The sequence below is a fragment of the Aedes albopictus genome, chromosome 1 (assembly GCF_035046485.1).
Source record: "Aedes albopictus strain Foshan chromosome 1, AalbF5, whole genome shotgun sequence".
NCBI lineage: Eukaryota > Metazoa > Arthropoda > Insecta > Diptera > Culicidae > Aedes > Aedes albopictus.
In genome coordinates, this window is record NC_085136.1 from 110,179,955 (window position 1) to 110,196,491 (window position 16,537).

At 41.0% G+C, this 16,537-nt stretch overlaps 1 protein-coding gene across 1 annotated transcript in view; it reads left to right on the forward strand.

Annotated features, from left to right (window-relative positions):
- Positions 1-1,644: 1,644 nt before the first annotated feature.
- The window catches only part of LOC109432964 (uncharacterized), a 111,185-nt gene continuing 96,292 nt past the window's right edge, over positions 1,645-16,537 (forward strand). The window contains exon 1 of the mRNA XM_019709315.3: positions 1,645-2,530. Coding sequence (XP_019564860.2) covers positions 2,479-2,530 — 52 coding nt within the window. The 5' untranslated portion in view covers positions 1,645-2,478. The remainder of the gene's footprint in view (positions 2,531-16,537) is intronic.

Here is a 16,537-nt window from a genome sequence, read left to right on the forward strand (position 1 = left end):
CAATTTTCTGCCGGGATCAAACGGAAACTACCCACTCAGAGCTTTAAGGCAAAACTGGAAGCATTTTCTCATTTTTTCGGTTTTTGATTTTTTATTTAATAACGAAGCAATATTTTCAAAATCGGTTTTCGTGCACATGTAGAGTATGGATCAAGGTATCTTCTGAATTTTTTTGAGGTGGAAAATGTTTTCCATTTTCGCAGAATCCATTTTTTTGTGAAATTTTGTTCAAAAATGGTTTCTGCAAAAACGAAAAACATTTTCCACTACAAAAAAAATCAGAAGATACCCTGATCCATACTCTACATGTGCACGAAAACCGATTTTGAAAATATTGCTTAGTTATTTAGTAAAAAATCAAAAACCAAAAAGTGAGGAAATGCTTCCAGTTTCGCCTTAACGCGGTATAGCCAAATTTGGGTTCTCGCACGGAAGAGCCGATATGAGTGAAAGGAACTTATATTTGGGTTGATTTCTGGTTCCGTGTAATGTGTTATTATTTTTTACATTATTGTATGCCTAGCAGGCTTATTACTCTATGATGATTAAAATATGCAGATGTAAATTACTTTTAAGTCACATCATTTGGGCAACAAGTGCATGTTGATGTTTATCTACATAAATAAATAAATGGACATTCCTGAAACCCAACTGAACCTCTCCCAAATGCCTCCAAACTGCGTTGAAACGCCTTCGAGACCTCTGGTAACGCCCTCTAAAGGCTGTTGAGGTCTCCTCCCTTCTGAAAAAATCCCATTGAAACGTCCCTGAAATCCCCGCAATCCCAATGAAACGCCAACGAAACCTGTCGGAACGCCCTTACAAGATTATTGACATCCCCTGAAGAAACAACCACTGAAACGCCCCTGGAGGCCCTAGGACTCCCCTTTTTTGGGCTCTCTGGGAACTTTTTGGAACCCCTTTTGGCCTCACACCACACTTCCAGGAGCAAGCTGTGTTCTCGCAAGCTAAGTTTCCTAATTGAAATCTTGACTTAATGTATGCACAAAACTCCCTCTTTTGGGTTCTTGGAAATCTTCCATTTTAAATACCCAAGGGGAGAATATCTAAACATACAGCATTTTGTAACTAAGGTGCATATTAAACCCATAGACCCTAGTAGTTGTAACGTGTTCATTCAGAATGTCGCGCAACATATCCATCGTTTGTATTCAAAGCTCATTGAATGATCTAATGATCTATCCACCGAGCAGTGATGAATATTCCGATTCACCCTGCATTGGTGTGTTCTGTTTTCCTGTTTCTCTTACAAACATCGCCATTGCTTGTTTATGCGCTTCATCACATGATTTGATAATGTTTTCAGTATCATAACTAATCCTTCCTGCTAGCGAATCGTAAAAATATCAAAACAAACGTTCATCCGTTTGCCGGCCCGTTCATAAACGGGAGAATGTTGATCGCTCGAATTCAAAGCCGTGAGAGCGACGAAGCACGTGCTTTCGATTGATACGCGCGAGAGAGGCCACCGCGTGCGCAAAACCACGCTCGATGATTGAAACGCGCGCGAGCGCGCCCGGTTACGCTGATGACGATGATGGCAATGATGCGGCTCGCGTGGATCGTCACTTCTAGTATCCACGCCTCGCCGCCGCCGCGGTTCTTAGTATCTAGACGGCCGACGGGCGTTCGTTTTGCTCAGTCTTGCACCAGACGATCAACGACTCAGTTCAGATCACCACTCAAGATCTGCTATTTATTACGTTTGAAGCTTGGACGCGTTTGATCGGCTAGAATCGCTCGACTCGACTCGACGTCGACGAGACTTGCTGACTTGTTGAGGCAGTCCCGAACTGCTGCGGTGTGACAAGATAATAAGGCATTCCATCGAAGAAAGTGATTTGTGAGCGGCGTGCTAATCGGATTCGCGTGATCTCTCTAGACAAGGAAGGTGGAATTAGAACGATTCGATCCGATCCGAGTGAGTGTTGTGTTGGCCTAGTTATAGAGAAGCATCCTGTGGCAGACAATAGACCATTCTATGGAAAGTGGAACCGCTGGGCAGGACGGTAATTAGACGTCGCCGTAGCTGATCAAGGCCCATCGGACGCGCGAATCGCGAATGTTGTGGAGAATCGCGGTCAGTCAGTACAAGCGAAGATCAACAACGATCAAGTGGACTTTCGTGGGGGCCCCTATTTATAGAATTCGAGTCGATTTCGGGAAAATAACAACCGACCGACGGCTTGTTTTCCTCTAGCAGAGCAGCTGATGTGTGAGCCTCCCCCGTTCGCCGGAACAATTCGGGGCACTTAGGGGCGCGTGTGATAGCTGTTGTTGTCGAAACAACCCAGCTAAGAAAAAAAGAAGAAAAGCCGGTGGCGATCATACGGTGAAACAAGAGACGCAAATCTCATCGATCAATTCTTTGCTCGTCGAACACATAAACAAAAAACAATTCAAATTCATAAAAACAGAGCGGAAGCAAAAATCGGAAGCAATCGACAAGACACCATAATGGAGAACGATCCGCAAGCCTTCAATGCGAAGCTGGCGAAAGAGTACGAAGGTGAGTGTAATTAGTTGGGGTTCTTCCGAGTGTATTTTTCTTCTTTTTTCGGACTCCACCATCCTCCCGCTCCAGATCGATTGAAAGTGAATGTTTTGGTTCGGTGGTTGCTCAAAAAAGGTAAACAACCGAATCCATGCCAAAACGAGCCGAGACTGATCCGAATGTACTGTGAGAACCGGGATGGTCAAAATCAGAATTTGACTTGTTCAGATTGGATCTTATAATTCGTCAGTTCTCAAGTTTGCATTGGAACGATTTGTGGAGTCTTCCTTTCAAATCTCTTTGTAAAAATATTAATTAAACAATTAGGGGTTTTCTGACCTTTTGTCACGCGGTGCACTTTTCGGAAACAAACTGCCACGCGATGCACTTGGTCAAAAATGTAAAAAGATGAAATTTTTAATTTGTTAAAAATGTTCATGTGTTTTCTGACGCGAGAACGTGAAAAGGTTTTTGACAATTTAATTCTAAGACAATTTTGGATAAAATTATTTGGGATCGTTTATAAACCACGTAGACTTTTTGAGAGGAGGGGGAGGGGTCTGGCCAAAGTCTACGCTCCATACAAATTTCCAAATTTTTGTATAAACAAAAGTCTACGAGGGGGAGAGGAGGGGTCTGAGATGGTCAAATTTTGTCCTACGTGGTTTATGAACAGCTCCTTACCGGTACCATGGCCATGGTCTGGTTTATGGTGAAATTTGTGTCTGATTATGAGTGAACTACAAGTGGATTTCTGATGAGACCCTGGACGAAGCCCAGTGTTGATCACTGGCGGATAACAGGTATGTTTTTTTTTTGCTGTTCTCTTGATATATCTTAGGAAAAATTCTAGAAAAATTGTCAACTGTCTTTAAGATTTGTGGTAAACTTCAAAGATTTAAACTTCACAGATAATTGAAAATCCCTTTTCATATTCTCAAAACTACTAGCTCCTAACATTCTTAGTGAAGCTCTTGAAAACACGTTCCATCATACCGTAAACGATTTATTGGTATTTTTTTTTTCTTGAAATTTATTATGGATTTTATTACACAATAATCGGCTTGCCGTTAAGATGTTACGTTTCCTAAATTTGATATTTGAGATACAATTTTTATATTCGTGGCATGTTTTCGCGGTGCACTTGGCAAGGCTTCGCGGTGCACCAAGTGCACCGCGGTGCACGATCTGAAAACCGCTGAAAGACGAATAAGAAGCGTTATCGAATGTGCCCTCAATATCAAGAAATGCTACAAGAGCAATTTCTTTTGCATTAAGTGTTTTTCGATCTTTTGAACTACCGTATGTAGTGCCGAGATCGTAGATTCTCCACTTTGATAAGCGGATTGGTTTTTTGACAAAGGCATTGCTTTCATTAATTTGTGATTTATGTACTCGCATAGTACCTTTTCCATAATTTTGAGCATTACAGAGGATAAATTTATCGGCCCGAAAGTTTTGGGGTTGGTTTTATCTCTCTTTCCTGCCTTCGGAATGAAGACAGCCCGTTCGCCAATCGTTAGGTATATGCCCCAAAATCAGACACGCCCTAAAAATCTCAACCTAGGGTAGAACCAGTGCTTTATCCTCTTTTTGGATCAACGCTGGGAATATTCCATCCATGCCAGGAGACATAAATGGCTCGAAAGATCTCACAGCCCTCTCAACCCTGGCCCGAGTGAAAGCTTCCTTTGCAACCTTTATTGCGTCTTTTTTAGATCCAGAAACCCATGATTGAATCTCTTGTGGATCTGAGACAGCAATTCCAGTGCCTTAGTCGCCGATGCTCGACTCAATGATTGAATCAGGGAAGTGGATATCTAACAATTCGCTCAGTGTATCGCTACCCGAGCAAAGGCGAATAACAAAATGGTAACAAGTTCTGTTACCTGGTTATCATTCGTTTGATAATTGAGTTTGTTATCATTTAGACTGAATTAAGAGCCAACATAACAAAAATGATAACACAAATTTACTTCTCGAATACCAACATGATAAGAAGTTAAGTTATCATTGAGTGCAAGTTGATAACTACTTGTGTTATACAATATTTTGTTCAACATTGCATTTAGTTATCAACATGAACATATACATCTGATTGATAACAGGTTTTGTTATCAATTAGTTATCATTCAGTGCTATTTTATCGACAAAAATAGTAAATATCTACTTTTCCGACATCGTCAGCTATTGAAAAAAGTTTTTTTTAACTCACGACTCATGTTTTCAACTGTTGCACCTAGCTGGTCTCGAACCCTGATCGAGTGATTGCCGGTCGCAGCCGATAGCCCCTATACCAACAAGACTTAGTGAGAGTGAGAGTAATTGAAAGCTACGCTTTCGTACTACAGTCGCATAGAAGGTAGAAAGAGGAAGCTATTTTTAGATTGATGAACATCAGGCTCTCAGTTTTGGGAAAGCTTCTAAATATGCGTTTAGAAACTGATAACATATTTGGTTATCATTTAGTATTTTTATGTTATCGCGATAGATCAAAATTATCGATAACTAAATTATCAACTGGTTATCATCAATTGGAAAAGATGATAACAACAATATCAAAATGATAACACCGATAACACAGTTTATTATCGAAGTGATATCACTTTGTTATCCGCCTTTGCTCGGGTATAGGCTCTACAGTGAGCGAACCATCCGTCTTTCGGAGGCTACTCACACCATTGGAGGGGTCTTTTGAAAGAATTTTTTGGAGTCTGGCCACTACGGGTGTATTCTCTATGCTTTCACACATTAGAATCCACGATTTCCGTTTGGCTGACCTTATTTCTTTGTTGTAGTTCGTCAGGGCCTTCCTGTATAGGCTCCAATCGCCGGTTCGCTTGGCACGGTTGAATTCCCTACGCGCAGTTTTTCTAAGCTTCTCAAGAGTTTTATTCCACCATGGAACGTCTCTACTCGAACTAGTTGGTTTAGTTGGACAGCTCTGGCGTTAAGGATTTTGATTTCAATGGGTTTGGACGTAGCTTCCAATTGTGTTGTGGACTTGATGTGACTTTCTATGATGTACTCTTTGGATTGCAGGATAGCTGAGTAGGATTCCCAATCAGTTTTCTTAGGATCTTTTTACATTTTTTTTCTATCGTTAGATCCCCTTCCCATTTGAAGATGATGTGTTTATGGTCTGACATTGATATTTCTTCAGGAACATGCCAGTTTTTTTATATTATCAGAGATAGACCGACTACATAGAGTCAATTCCAAAACTACCTGACGAATGGAGGAGGGATTTCGTCCACGTCACCTGGGAAGTATGCCGAGACCACCAATATCTCTCTACTCCCTCTAGCGCAGTGTTTCCCAAACTTGTTTGAGGAATCGCCTCCTTGGAGCTTGGGGAAAATATTTTCGTCCCCCTATTAATATGGGATATTAATGTTTCTATAATACAAGGCTGATATTGCGCGCAAACCCCAAAATTTTATTCCCACCTTTGGGTTTCTGCGCCGAAGACCCAGCGTCAGATTCGGCGACAAAGAGATTTAACAGTATTCGCCGGACAGTTGGCAATCCTGATATTTGACGGCGGTCATCCGTTAACTGTGGGAGTGGATTGTTGTCATGCAAATAGAGCATTTCGCTGCAAATGCATGTGTATTTTGTTATTGTTGACAGATTTTTTACTGTGTTAGTGTGAAATATAGCGATTTGCTGTATCGCGTAAGCTTTCGATGGAAGAAAACGTCATATAACTCAGCGGGGCAAAGAAAATGTTTAATGAAAAAAGCAATACTGTGCTTAGCTGAAGCCCGAAGGATTCAGTATTGACATATTCATTGAAAGCAGTTTTCTTGATGATGATGATGATGATTGTGTACCCACCATCAGCGCAAGGATTACCTATGGCTGCAGAGTCATACCGGAACGGAATGATCTACCTGATGGTTTGTTGTAGCAGGGTAAGCTAAATTCACTGGAGACCTTCGGAAAACAACATGATAATTGTTATCTCGTGACAAAGTCTGGCCACCCCACGAACATTTGCCCGGAAACCAGTTCATTTAACTTCCTTAGGCTACCCCTCCGAAATCCCCATATATGTCATGTTCAAATATAAAAAGTAATAAGGAACGAACTCACCGGGTAATCCTGACCATCTGGTTTTCTATGTTTGGCTTTGGTCTCAGCATGCAAACGGTCCAACTCTATTAAATGTGCACTCGTTCACACCGCTCGTTGATTCTCCGATCGTCCATCGAAGAATCCGAAAAAAATACATAAGCGAGAATACCCGACGCACTGAAAAACAATCTCTTGAATACTAGCATTTCCGAACTCGGAATAACGACGAACACGATGCGGGCAATGTGGTCTCTTGCCACCGAGCCATCGTCGATCGTTTACACAAGTGCGAACAAAAAACACAAAGAAAAATACGAAAACGCGGGAACGACGAAATGCGGCAAGTTTCAGCCTCCGCGCCCTGCTTGTCACTGACGACCGACGACCGTTCACTCTTCCATCAGCATTCCACTCAAGTACGAACTAAAAAACACAAAGAAAAACGCAAAAACGCGGGAACGACGAAATGCGGCATGTTTCAGCCTCCACGCCCTGCTTGTCACTGATTCATTGAAAGCAGTTTTCTTGTTCAAAAATGAAATCTCCGTAGTAAAAATTTATTCACTGAATTGTGGATACAAACATTTGCTTTTCGAGCGAGAAAACTGCTTTCGTATTTTCAATGATGACGATTATTTGAATGACGAATCCTTCAACATTAAAAGCCCATTATTTGACGCTATACTGTGGCAAAACCAGTAGTGGCAGTAATGTATTTATCTAAAATAGTATCGCTCTGATTTTCATTGCATGGTTTTGTAAACGCATCGATTTTTTTGCATTTGAATAAACTATTTTGAACCCTATTGATCGTTCTTTCATAAGTTTTGAAATGATGTTTGTGCTATATTTTTGAAGGTCTCAGACCATTCGGCCGAAAGCCATTAGGCCAAATAGTCATTGGGTCTTCTTTTTGCCGTTACGTCCCCACTGAGACACAGTATGCTTTTCAGCTTAGTGTTCTATGAGCACTACCACTGTTATTAACTAAGAGCTTCCTTTTCCAATGACCATTTTCCATTTGTATGAACTTTTCCTTCTTTGTAACATAGGCTGTTCTTTCTTGTATTATTGTTAAAATAGTTTTTTACAATAATAGTTGAAGAAGATGACAACAACTCATCTGTTTCCAGATAACTGCTAAATATCAATTCGTCCTGATGACAATTCAGCCTAATGTCCATTCGGCCTAATGACCTTCGGCCTAATGACCCAGCATCATTCTTGAACGGTTGTTCATTAAACAAAATAGAACGATCTGTGAACACTTATGATCATTCGATATCTTTAACGAGATGTTCTACCAGTATTCTAAAAAGAAAGGTCTTCAACCCCGATGTCAATTTCAAACATTGTTTCAATTGTTTGATAAAAATATCTTTCATGCAAAAAGCATAACTCAGAAATATATTGGGGTGTTTGCAAATCTAGTCAGCTTTTCTCAGTAAAGAAAAGCTTGTGATCCAAACTGACAAGCTTCGTATGGAATGGAGTACTTCCTATGTTTTAATTATATTATCAAATAAGTCGACATGCAGCAGTCATTTGCAGCAGTTTTGAGGGAATTTAACAATGAATTTCTGGAAAGTTTTCAAACTTACTCTTAGTAATGCAAAGTTTGGAATTCATCCAGGAAGTTTCTTTGAAATATTTTCAAAGCATTATGACGAACTTCACCCGAAAAGTGTTCTGTAATTCGTCTGAAACTTTATGTTTTTGGTTGAAGATTTCATGAAGACATCTACCAATGAATTAAAAATAAAACTTTCTCGTTAATTCAAGAAAGTTAAGTCAAGTTTTTTTATGTATGTTTGTTAGATTTCCAGAAACCATAGGATTTGCTTTGGTCTCACTACTCTCACTTTACTTGTTTTCTAGGAATTTTGGCAAAAAAGAGTCCACATGAATACCAAAAATTCTGTAAAATTAAGTCGAATTCTAAGTATGATTGGAAAAAGCATTATTTCAATAATCCCAGAAACAAAACATCTAAAAATGTCAGAGGGTTTCATTATTCAGTTAACATTCTGGACTCGTGTTTTAATATACTATTTATATTTTCCAATCATTTGAAAAATCGCCCCCCAATTTTGGTTTTTCAAATTTTCGCCCCCTTTGGTATGATTTTCGCCCCCTAGGGGGCGATTTCGCCCACTTTGGAGATCACTGCTCTAGCGGAAGGTACCTCCATCCTGACCGCTACGATGTCCCTTTTTGTGAATTCTGAAATTGGAAAGTATTTACAGTTGTTATGTAATAAAATATCCGCTCTAGGAGAAAGCTGGCTGTCATCATATACCAACTTACATGAGTGTTGTGGAATACCTAGTATTCTGGATTTATTGACCCATGGCTCTTGAATGAGGGCCACGGTTAAATTCTCTTTGGTGAACCTCCGATAGAGCACACCCGTGGCGCTCTCAGCATGGTGGAGGTTCACTTGCAGAACTTTAGTCGCCATTTCCGGGGTTCCCGCTTTTTTTTCCGGACGACGACTGTCCGGCTTTGGATGTTGCGGATCATCAGGATGTCGTTTGATGTTACAGTTTGGGTTGTTTCTCTTCCCTGTAGCAACCTGGCCCACCAGTTTCGCCTCTGTGGTCAAACTGTCACTTTTTGCACCCCCTTTGCCCTGTGTAGATACCTTTGGTTTGGTACCACTAGAGCAGGGAGTCGCATGTAAGCTTCGAGCTTTTCCTTTAGAGGCGGACTGACTAGCCTTTATGGTGCTTTTGGGGTGAGAATTTACTAACCTCGCCCGAACCGGAGGCTTCCACAGAGCTCTTGGATCGGCCTTCCAGCCGGGTTGGCGGTATTGGCAGTCGGTTGATCTGTAATCTTCCTTAGTTGGATTTCACCAAATCGGTAGTTGAGGGTGTATTTGGACTTCTTCAACTTTTCCATCGACGCCCCCTGTACTGTGAAGATCCATTCGACATGAATGTCTTTCAGAATGGATCGTTTCACAATACGCCAATTAGTTGTTGTGATGTCATTTTGACTTTCTATGAGAGCCTTTACTCGGTCGTCGTCATAGGTGGAGCTTTGTGGGAAGAATGCTCGGATCATCTCTGGACGTGGAATCGCCACTTCGCCCATTGCCATCAGCTCTGCACCTTCCCAGGGTTTCATGGATGGGGATATTCTCTTCAACCACTCAGCAGTCTCTTGATCCTTACAGATTAGAACCATGCAACCGGACTTGTAGATGAGGTTGTTGAATTTGGGTTTTATTGGCTCGTTTCGCTGTTCAACTACTCTGAGCAGGAGTGCTTCTTGTAGAAGGTCTAGCTGGGCTGTAGTGAGTTGGACGGTGGGAAAGTTTTTGGGTATTATCCCGACCTTCACGCTTTTGGCCATATCACTGTAGCTGATACCACCTGTTTTCCTCATGGGTGGGTTTTGTTGTCCAGGCACGTTTTTCTGAGGCGCGCGGTTTGAGGGCTGTTAGGCGCGCTCTCTCGGATCCAGATGGTGCTTCACCCTTTTTTGTTTGGGATCCTCTGTGGCGGATTTGTCTAGGTCGTTTCTCGAGCGTTTTGAGGAAGTGGGCTCGCTCTCCTTATTCAGGATTATGGACAAGGCCTCATTCCGATCTTTTCCCTTCTCCCTTCTAAGCTGCTTCCTCTGCGAGCGTGTGAGTGTGAGGATTTACTTGCTCGGAGCCCCCTTGGCTTCCGTAGAACCCTTGTTATCTTCAGATCCTTTGCTACTTGCTAAAGATTCTTGGGGGTTGATGACGATCCTTATACCATCATCTTCGTTATCTTCCATGTCCAGCAGGTTGGAGTCGGTCGATGAGGGGGGTTGTAGATCTGGATCAGCTTTGTCGAAACATGTGTTGCTCCGGGAGATAGGCGTTGAGGAGCAGGATATTTCCATCTTCCCCTGCGAACTACTGACTAGCTGCCCAGTCAACCAGTGTCCGTATAAGGTGTTGTATAAGATGGTAAAGTGGAGGCGATATGCGTACATTTTACATGCACCTAAATGGAGACATGCACGCATTCGGCCTCCACTTTATCATCTTATGCAACAAGCTGAGGCCAAGCTGAGTCAGAGTATTCCCCACATCACCCTCACACGACTGAGAGAGACAGTCGTCACCTTGAAGGTTGTTTGTAGAATTTGTACTCATTTTTGGTCCCACGAGTAGCTAGGGAAATAAATGTCCGCTGCACCAGTGCCCCGCCGTAGTGCAGTAAGGGCTGCTTACTGGGGTGTTCGCCCTGGTGCACCCCAGGCTCCGTTCGCAGGCGAGCATGTTTAGAACCCCCTCAACCATTCAGCCCTCGGCACGGGTCGCATGACACCTTGGCATTGGGGTTTATCCACTTTTGCGTTACACGATGGCCATGAATAACAGCCATCGCAACCTTCATCCTTTACCAGGGCTTAGGACCTGTAGCTCACGTTCTCAATAGTTTCACATTATTTCGGACATGAACCATAGCGGAGTATCATCTTTGAGTTATGGTTTTTCAAAGAAAAGGCTTATATGGCACATTTGAATTTTTTTCACAAAATTGGCCATAACTCAAAAACGAAAAAAAATGTATTCCAAAAATTTCAGCAATTAGAGCTTATAAAATAACCTTTGCAAAAATATATTTTTTTTGAATTCTTCCACGAGTTCGGGCACAGTTTTTCCGGCTCTCTTTACAAATTTTCTCAACTGTGGAAAATTTTGTGGAAAACTTTTTTTAGTTCTTTTTTTTGTGATTTCTGAGAAAACTTGTTTTAATTAAAAAAAAACTGTTTCTGTGATGTTTCGTTCTTGAGTTATGATTTTTCAAAGCAAATAGTGTCAGGGGAAACCAAAAAAAATCCACCTAAGTTTTCCGGGAAAAAAGGCGACCCTGAATTTTTATAAATTGTTTTTTGTTCATATATCCATGAGCCACGGTAAAGGCTGGTAGAGTGGGTCATCGTTTATATGAAAAAAGGAAAAAATTAATGGTATCCCACCAGATCAAAGCTTTTTTGATCCCATTTCAGGACCCAAATAAGTGTGCAAAATTTAGGCACGATCGTTAATGTCTACGTTTTGCGCATCTTGTTTGAAGTTTATATGGGGTTTTACATGGGCAAACACACTTTTTTGCATTTCTCTCATAACAAGCTCGAATATTTCTAAAACCGTGTGGGGTGTCCTGAAAAACTTTGTCGAAGACCGCGAAGTGATCTGATGCGTATGAAAAAAGTTATAGCGTTGACATTGCTTGGCGAAACAGCATGATTTTGTTGCTATTGTTATTCCTTTACATGTCAAAACATAAACACATGCATGCGGTTCGTTGATTATAACCATTTTTACAAGCATCGGATCGCATTGTGGTCTTCAACAAAGTTTTTCAGAACATCCTAGGCTATCATTTTACAGTATCGGTTAAAAAGTTTCAGACAAACTTTTTCAACTTATGACAAAAATGCAAAAAAGTATGTTTTCCCATACAAAATCCCATACAAATTTCAATTGCAATGCGCAAAGTGTAGACGCAACCGATCGTGCTCAAATTTTGCACAGATACTCAGGACCCGAAACGGAACCAAAAAAGCTTTGATCTGAGAAAACGGTTCCGATGACCCACACTACTGGGTATGCTGCGCAATTCAGATCCCATTGTGATCCACTAGCCTCTGCCCAGCAACTCCTACCCTGCCTCCTCGTGGTGCCGGCCGGAAACTATGAGCAACCTTAGGGAAGATCGGGTAACCAACCCCGGTGGGAACTTTGGTCGTAGGCTGACAGGGAAGGGGGGGGGTTTGCTTCGGCAAACCTGAGCGTCTGTTCTCCAGGAGGAGCGGCTCACAACAGCGTCTGATCCCCATGTTAGGGGCGGCTGATCTACGTCCGAGTGCCAGGGAAGGACTCTAAGCTCAACTGTGCAATATGGTCCTCCGGAAAGTAGGGGGTTGGTGTCAGGCCCTACGAGCCAGCCGTAAAAAAAACCATTGTAACGGAAAATCAGCAACAGAATAATACGAACCGAGACCAACGGCAACGACCCCAGCGAACAAAAAGGACTTGCGATTCCCAAGTAACACCGAAAACATAATCAGAAGTCTTAAACTAATAATTTTGTCCTATATCAGTTGTTTCAAAGTTTTTCAAAACAAATGTTGTCGTGTATAAGTCATATTCATGATTCCAAAAACTAGTCTTTAATGATCTCTTATTAAAAAGTCGTATTTGAGTAAATATTTTGTCTTTTCAAACAAACTTGACATGTTGTTATCAATTTTGTTGGATATGTTCTAATAACGTTTATTTTGTCGCAATATGACAAGTCTGATTAAGTTTTATATTTGTCCTAATATGTTCATCAAACATATTCTCGGTAGGGAACCGTCGTGTATGCTTCTATAATATGAAAGCAAAAATTGTATGTCAGGGAAAAACTTGGTCAACCCCAAAAAGTAACAAATGTCAATAATCCTGAAGTTACCATGCAATAAAAGTAACGGATTTACTACTATTCTTAACCATCGAAAGTAGTCGCTTTGCCAACTACTTTGCATTTCTGCTGCTTCCAGGTTGTTGCATCCGGTAATGAATCTTTGTTTTTCGCCAGCGTTATTCAATTGTTCGGGGGCCAATACACTACATTGTTTTTCGCCCATTTTGACGGCACTAAAATCGGTTTTAATTTCCTTGTTTTCCGAGTTTGTACGACGTAGAAGCACATTTTCACAAAAATTGACACGAAATCGACAACTCACATAACGAACGAGCTATAGGATATGTCCTCTACAGCTTGTAACCCACCATTTTAGGGTTACAAGCAAGCCCCTTGGTTCTTGGGCCAATTTAGTTCAGACCAACAAGAAAAATGTAAAAATATGTAAATAGTTGTATTCTAATACTAATATTTTTATAAATGTCTATACATAAAGTAAATGTTTATGTTCCGTATTTATATGTTTGAAGCACATTTATTTCATGTATGGTAGCTTAAGGGTGTAAATAAACAATTGAATTAAATAAAAGATGGAGTATGTGTCCCAATTTTTATATTTGTATATTTATTAAAATAAATTGTTTGTTTATTCCCTGGTTGGTGTTTGAAGTTTACATAGTTATTTATTTACAAGAATATCTATTTACAAGTTACTATTTATTTACAACATTATTTATATTGATTATCTATATTTTCATTCTTAAGAAAAACTACATTAAAGCTATTGATACTTAAACTACTTCTATGTAAAATAAACATATATTTGGAAAACAAGCACTTAGGGTTAATACATGTACAGATTATGCATGCAATCTAGATAAATTATTGAATGATAAAAGAAATACAAATGTGAATTTGAAATAAAATCAACACCAACCGAAACCCCTCATTTGTACTAAAATCAAACGCAACAAGAAACGCAACGATTGTTCACCGGAATCCTGAAGTGGAAGGCGATGGGCTAAATTTTATTGGAAATCGGGATGGTATAAAAGGGGCACACGGAAATAGGGTCGCTCTCTTAGTTTTTGTACCGGTCCAGAGGAGTGAAGAAAGGTAGTGACACTCGCGAATTTGCACGTCCCCACGCGGTTCGCAGTTCCGTGAAGTTTGTGAAAAGCTAACGTTAAAAGCTATAAAAATTACAAACTACATTAAAAGTTAAATCAAAAGTGATTATAAAATTCTTAACAGCTATAACACCACAACAAATTAAAATCACTTAAAGCTACTGTAGTGTACGGGCCTATGCATGGCTGCACCACGAACGATCAGAAGAAGTGAAGACCCCGTAGTGAACAAAGCAATCCAAAAACGTTAATTTCTGATCGAGTTAAGCCAGCTAGGTCGTTAACGTACCAAAAAAAGAATCCGAGCAAGAGTGGTGCGAACAATAGATAGATGTATGCAGTGAAAACGAATGATGGTCCGAGTTGGTGGTGTCAATAGTGCTAAGTGAACGGACTATGGAAAGCACATTGCCTGTGGTGTTACGTCAAGACTGTTACCACCAACTCAGGGGTTTCTTGCTCGGATTGGACCATAGAAAATAGTGCGCGCGCGAAAAGGTACCACTCCCTGGACAAACGGAACCCAGGCCAACCGTCAAATTTCGGCCTTAGTGTCACGTGTAAAATCGGAGTACCCCCTTTTGCGGCAGTGATAAGTGAAGACAAGCTCCCGTTGCCCGCCTGCCAGAAATCAAGCCCCTCGTAGCCGCCGTCGTCACCACCGCCGCCGCCGCCGTCGCCGCCGCCGCTTCAAGACCGCCCCTGTAGCTGGAATCCTGTATGTCGACCAACATGTGATCATCGATCGGCCGCAACGATTGTGTGTGTTAGTTGTCAATGAACTACCATTGCAGGTATGAATTTATGTTTGAAATGCACACTAAATAAAATCCGGTAAAACGTGGTCTATAATAAACCCTGCGAAAGTTTAAAATTTAAATAAAATATTGTTTTGAGCTATTTTTCTGAACTAAATTGCCTTTTATCAATTATTTAGAATATTACTTTCCTTTTTCAATTAAATTCTTTATTAGCTTGTTTTCCTAAAATGATTTTGTATTATCAATAGCCCAAATAACCAAGAGGGAAGAAAGTCCACTGGAATTAACCAATCTCTTTCAGGAACCCGATTGCATTCAAACGACCCTAATATTGACTGTCGATAGAAGAGGCTCATGTCATGCCCACCCCAGACGGACACCGCGGCTGGACCAGTGGCCAGGGGCTTAGCGAGGGGTCCTTCTGACCCCGAGAGAATAAATGATAGTCACAAGCTCAACAGACTCAATATGTTTGATAAGTCGTATTAGAGTAATATTTTCAGTCTTACTTCCAATACTTGTTTTGGTTAAGTTCTGTCGAAACATAATATGTTTCATTTGTTCTTATGAAGTCATATTGAGGGTTTCTGCAGTATGTATGCAAACATGTGTAACATGATGACATGTTCAGTATGTTTCATAAGTCATATATGAGTAACATTTTCAGTCTGTCTTTCAATACTTGTTTTCGATGAAGTTTTTGTTAAACATAATATGTTTTGTTTGTTTACATTAAGTCATATTGATGTTTTTTCAGTAAGCAAGCATACATTTGCATACATAAACTAAAATCATTATTTTTAACTAGGTTATGTTACACTACCGATCATAAAAATGTCGATATGATGTTCAATATGCAATAAATTAAGAATAAAAACTATACATAATGTTACTAATGAAAACTTATACTGAAAAATGTAGTGAGGGGATTATTATACTAGATATATTTACTGTACACGTTATTGTCAGCCGTTAGCCAGGAACCGAGGTAGACGAGTTCTTCTACCACCTCGAAAGTATCCTCGTCTATCGTAACATTGCTGCCAAGGCTTGTCATGTCTCTCTCAGTCCTACCTACCAGTATGCACTTCGTTTTCGCCGCATTTACCATCAGTTAGGCTGCTTCACGTTTCAGGCGGGTATACTGTTCGGCACTTTCCAAATGTTCTAGCAATTATATCCATATCATCCGCAAAACAGATAAATTATCCGGATTTCGTGAAGATCGGAGGCGCTTTTTCTCCCGGAAGAGGCGAGTCTGCTGCCTCCGTCTATCTATATCGCTCCACATTCTGTCGGGTTCCATGCTGCAGCGTTACCACCCGCGCTGCATTCTTCTCCAAAACCGTTCTGCACTTCTCGGTAGATGGTATGATTACCTCTAAACGTTCGCACCATAGATTCTATCCAACACACCTCCTACAGCGCAACCATTCCAAACCCGCAATCCCTCAGTACATAGGCTAGTATGCGGGTGCTCCCAATGAAGTTGAGAGATCTGCAGTTCCACGTACCGAGCTTCCAGTCACAAGTCCCTTTTCGTCGCTGTGATCGTCGCCATTGTTTTTTTACGGCCGGCTCGCAGGGCCTAACACCAACCCCCCGGTTTACTGTCCGGAGGAACCCAGTAAGTTTGTCGAAGCAAACCCC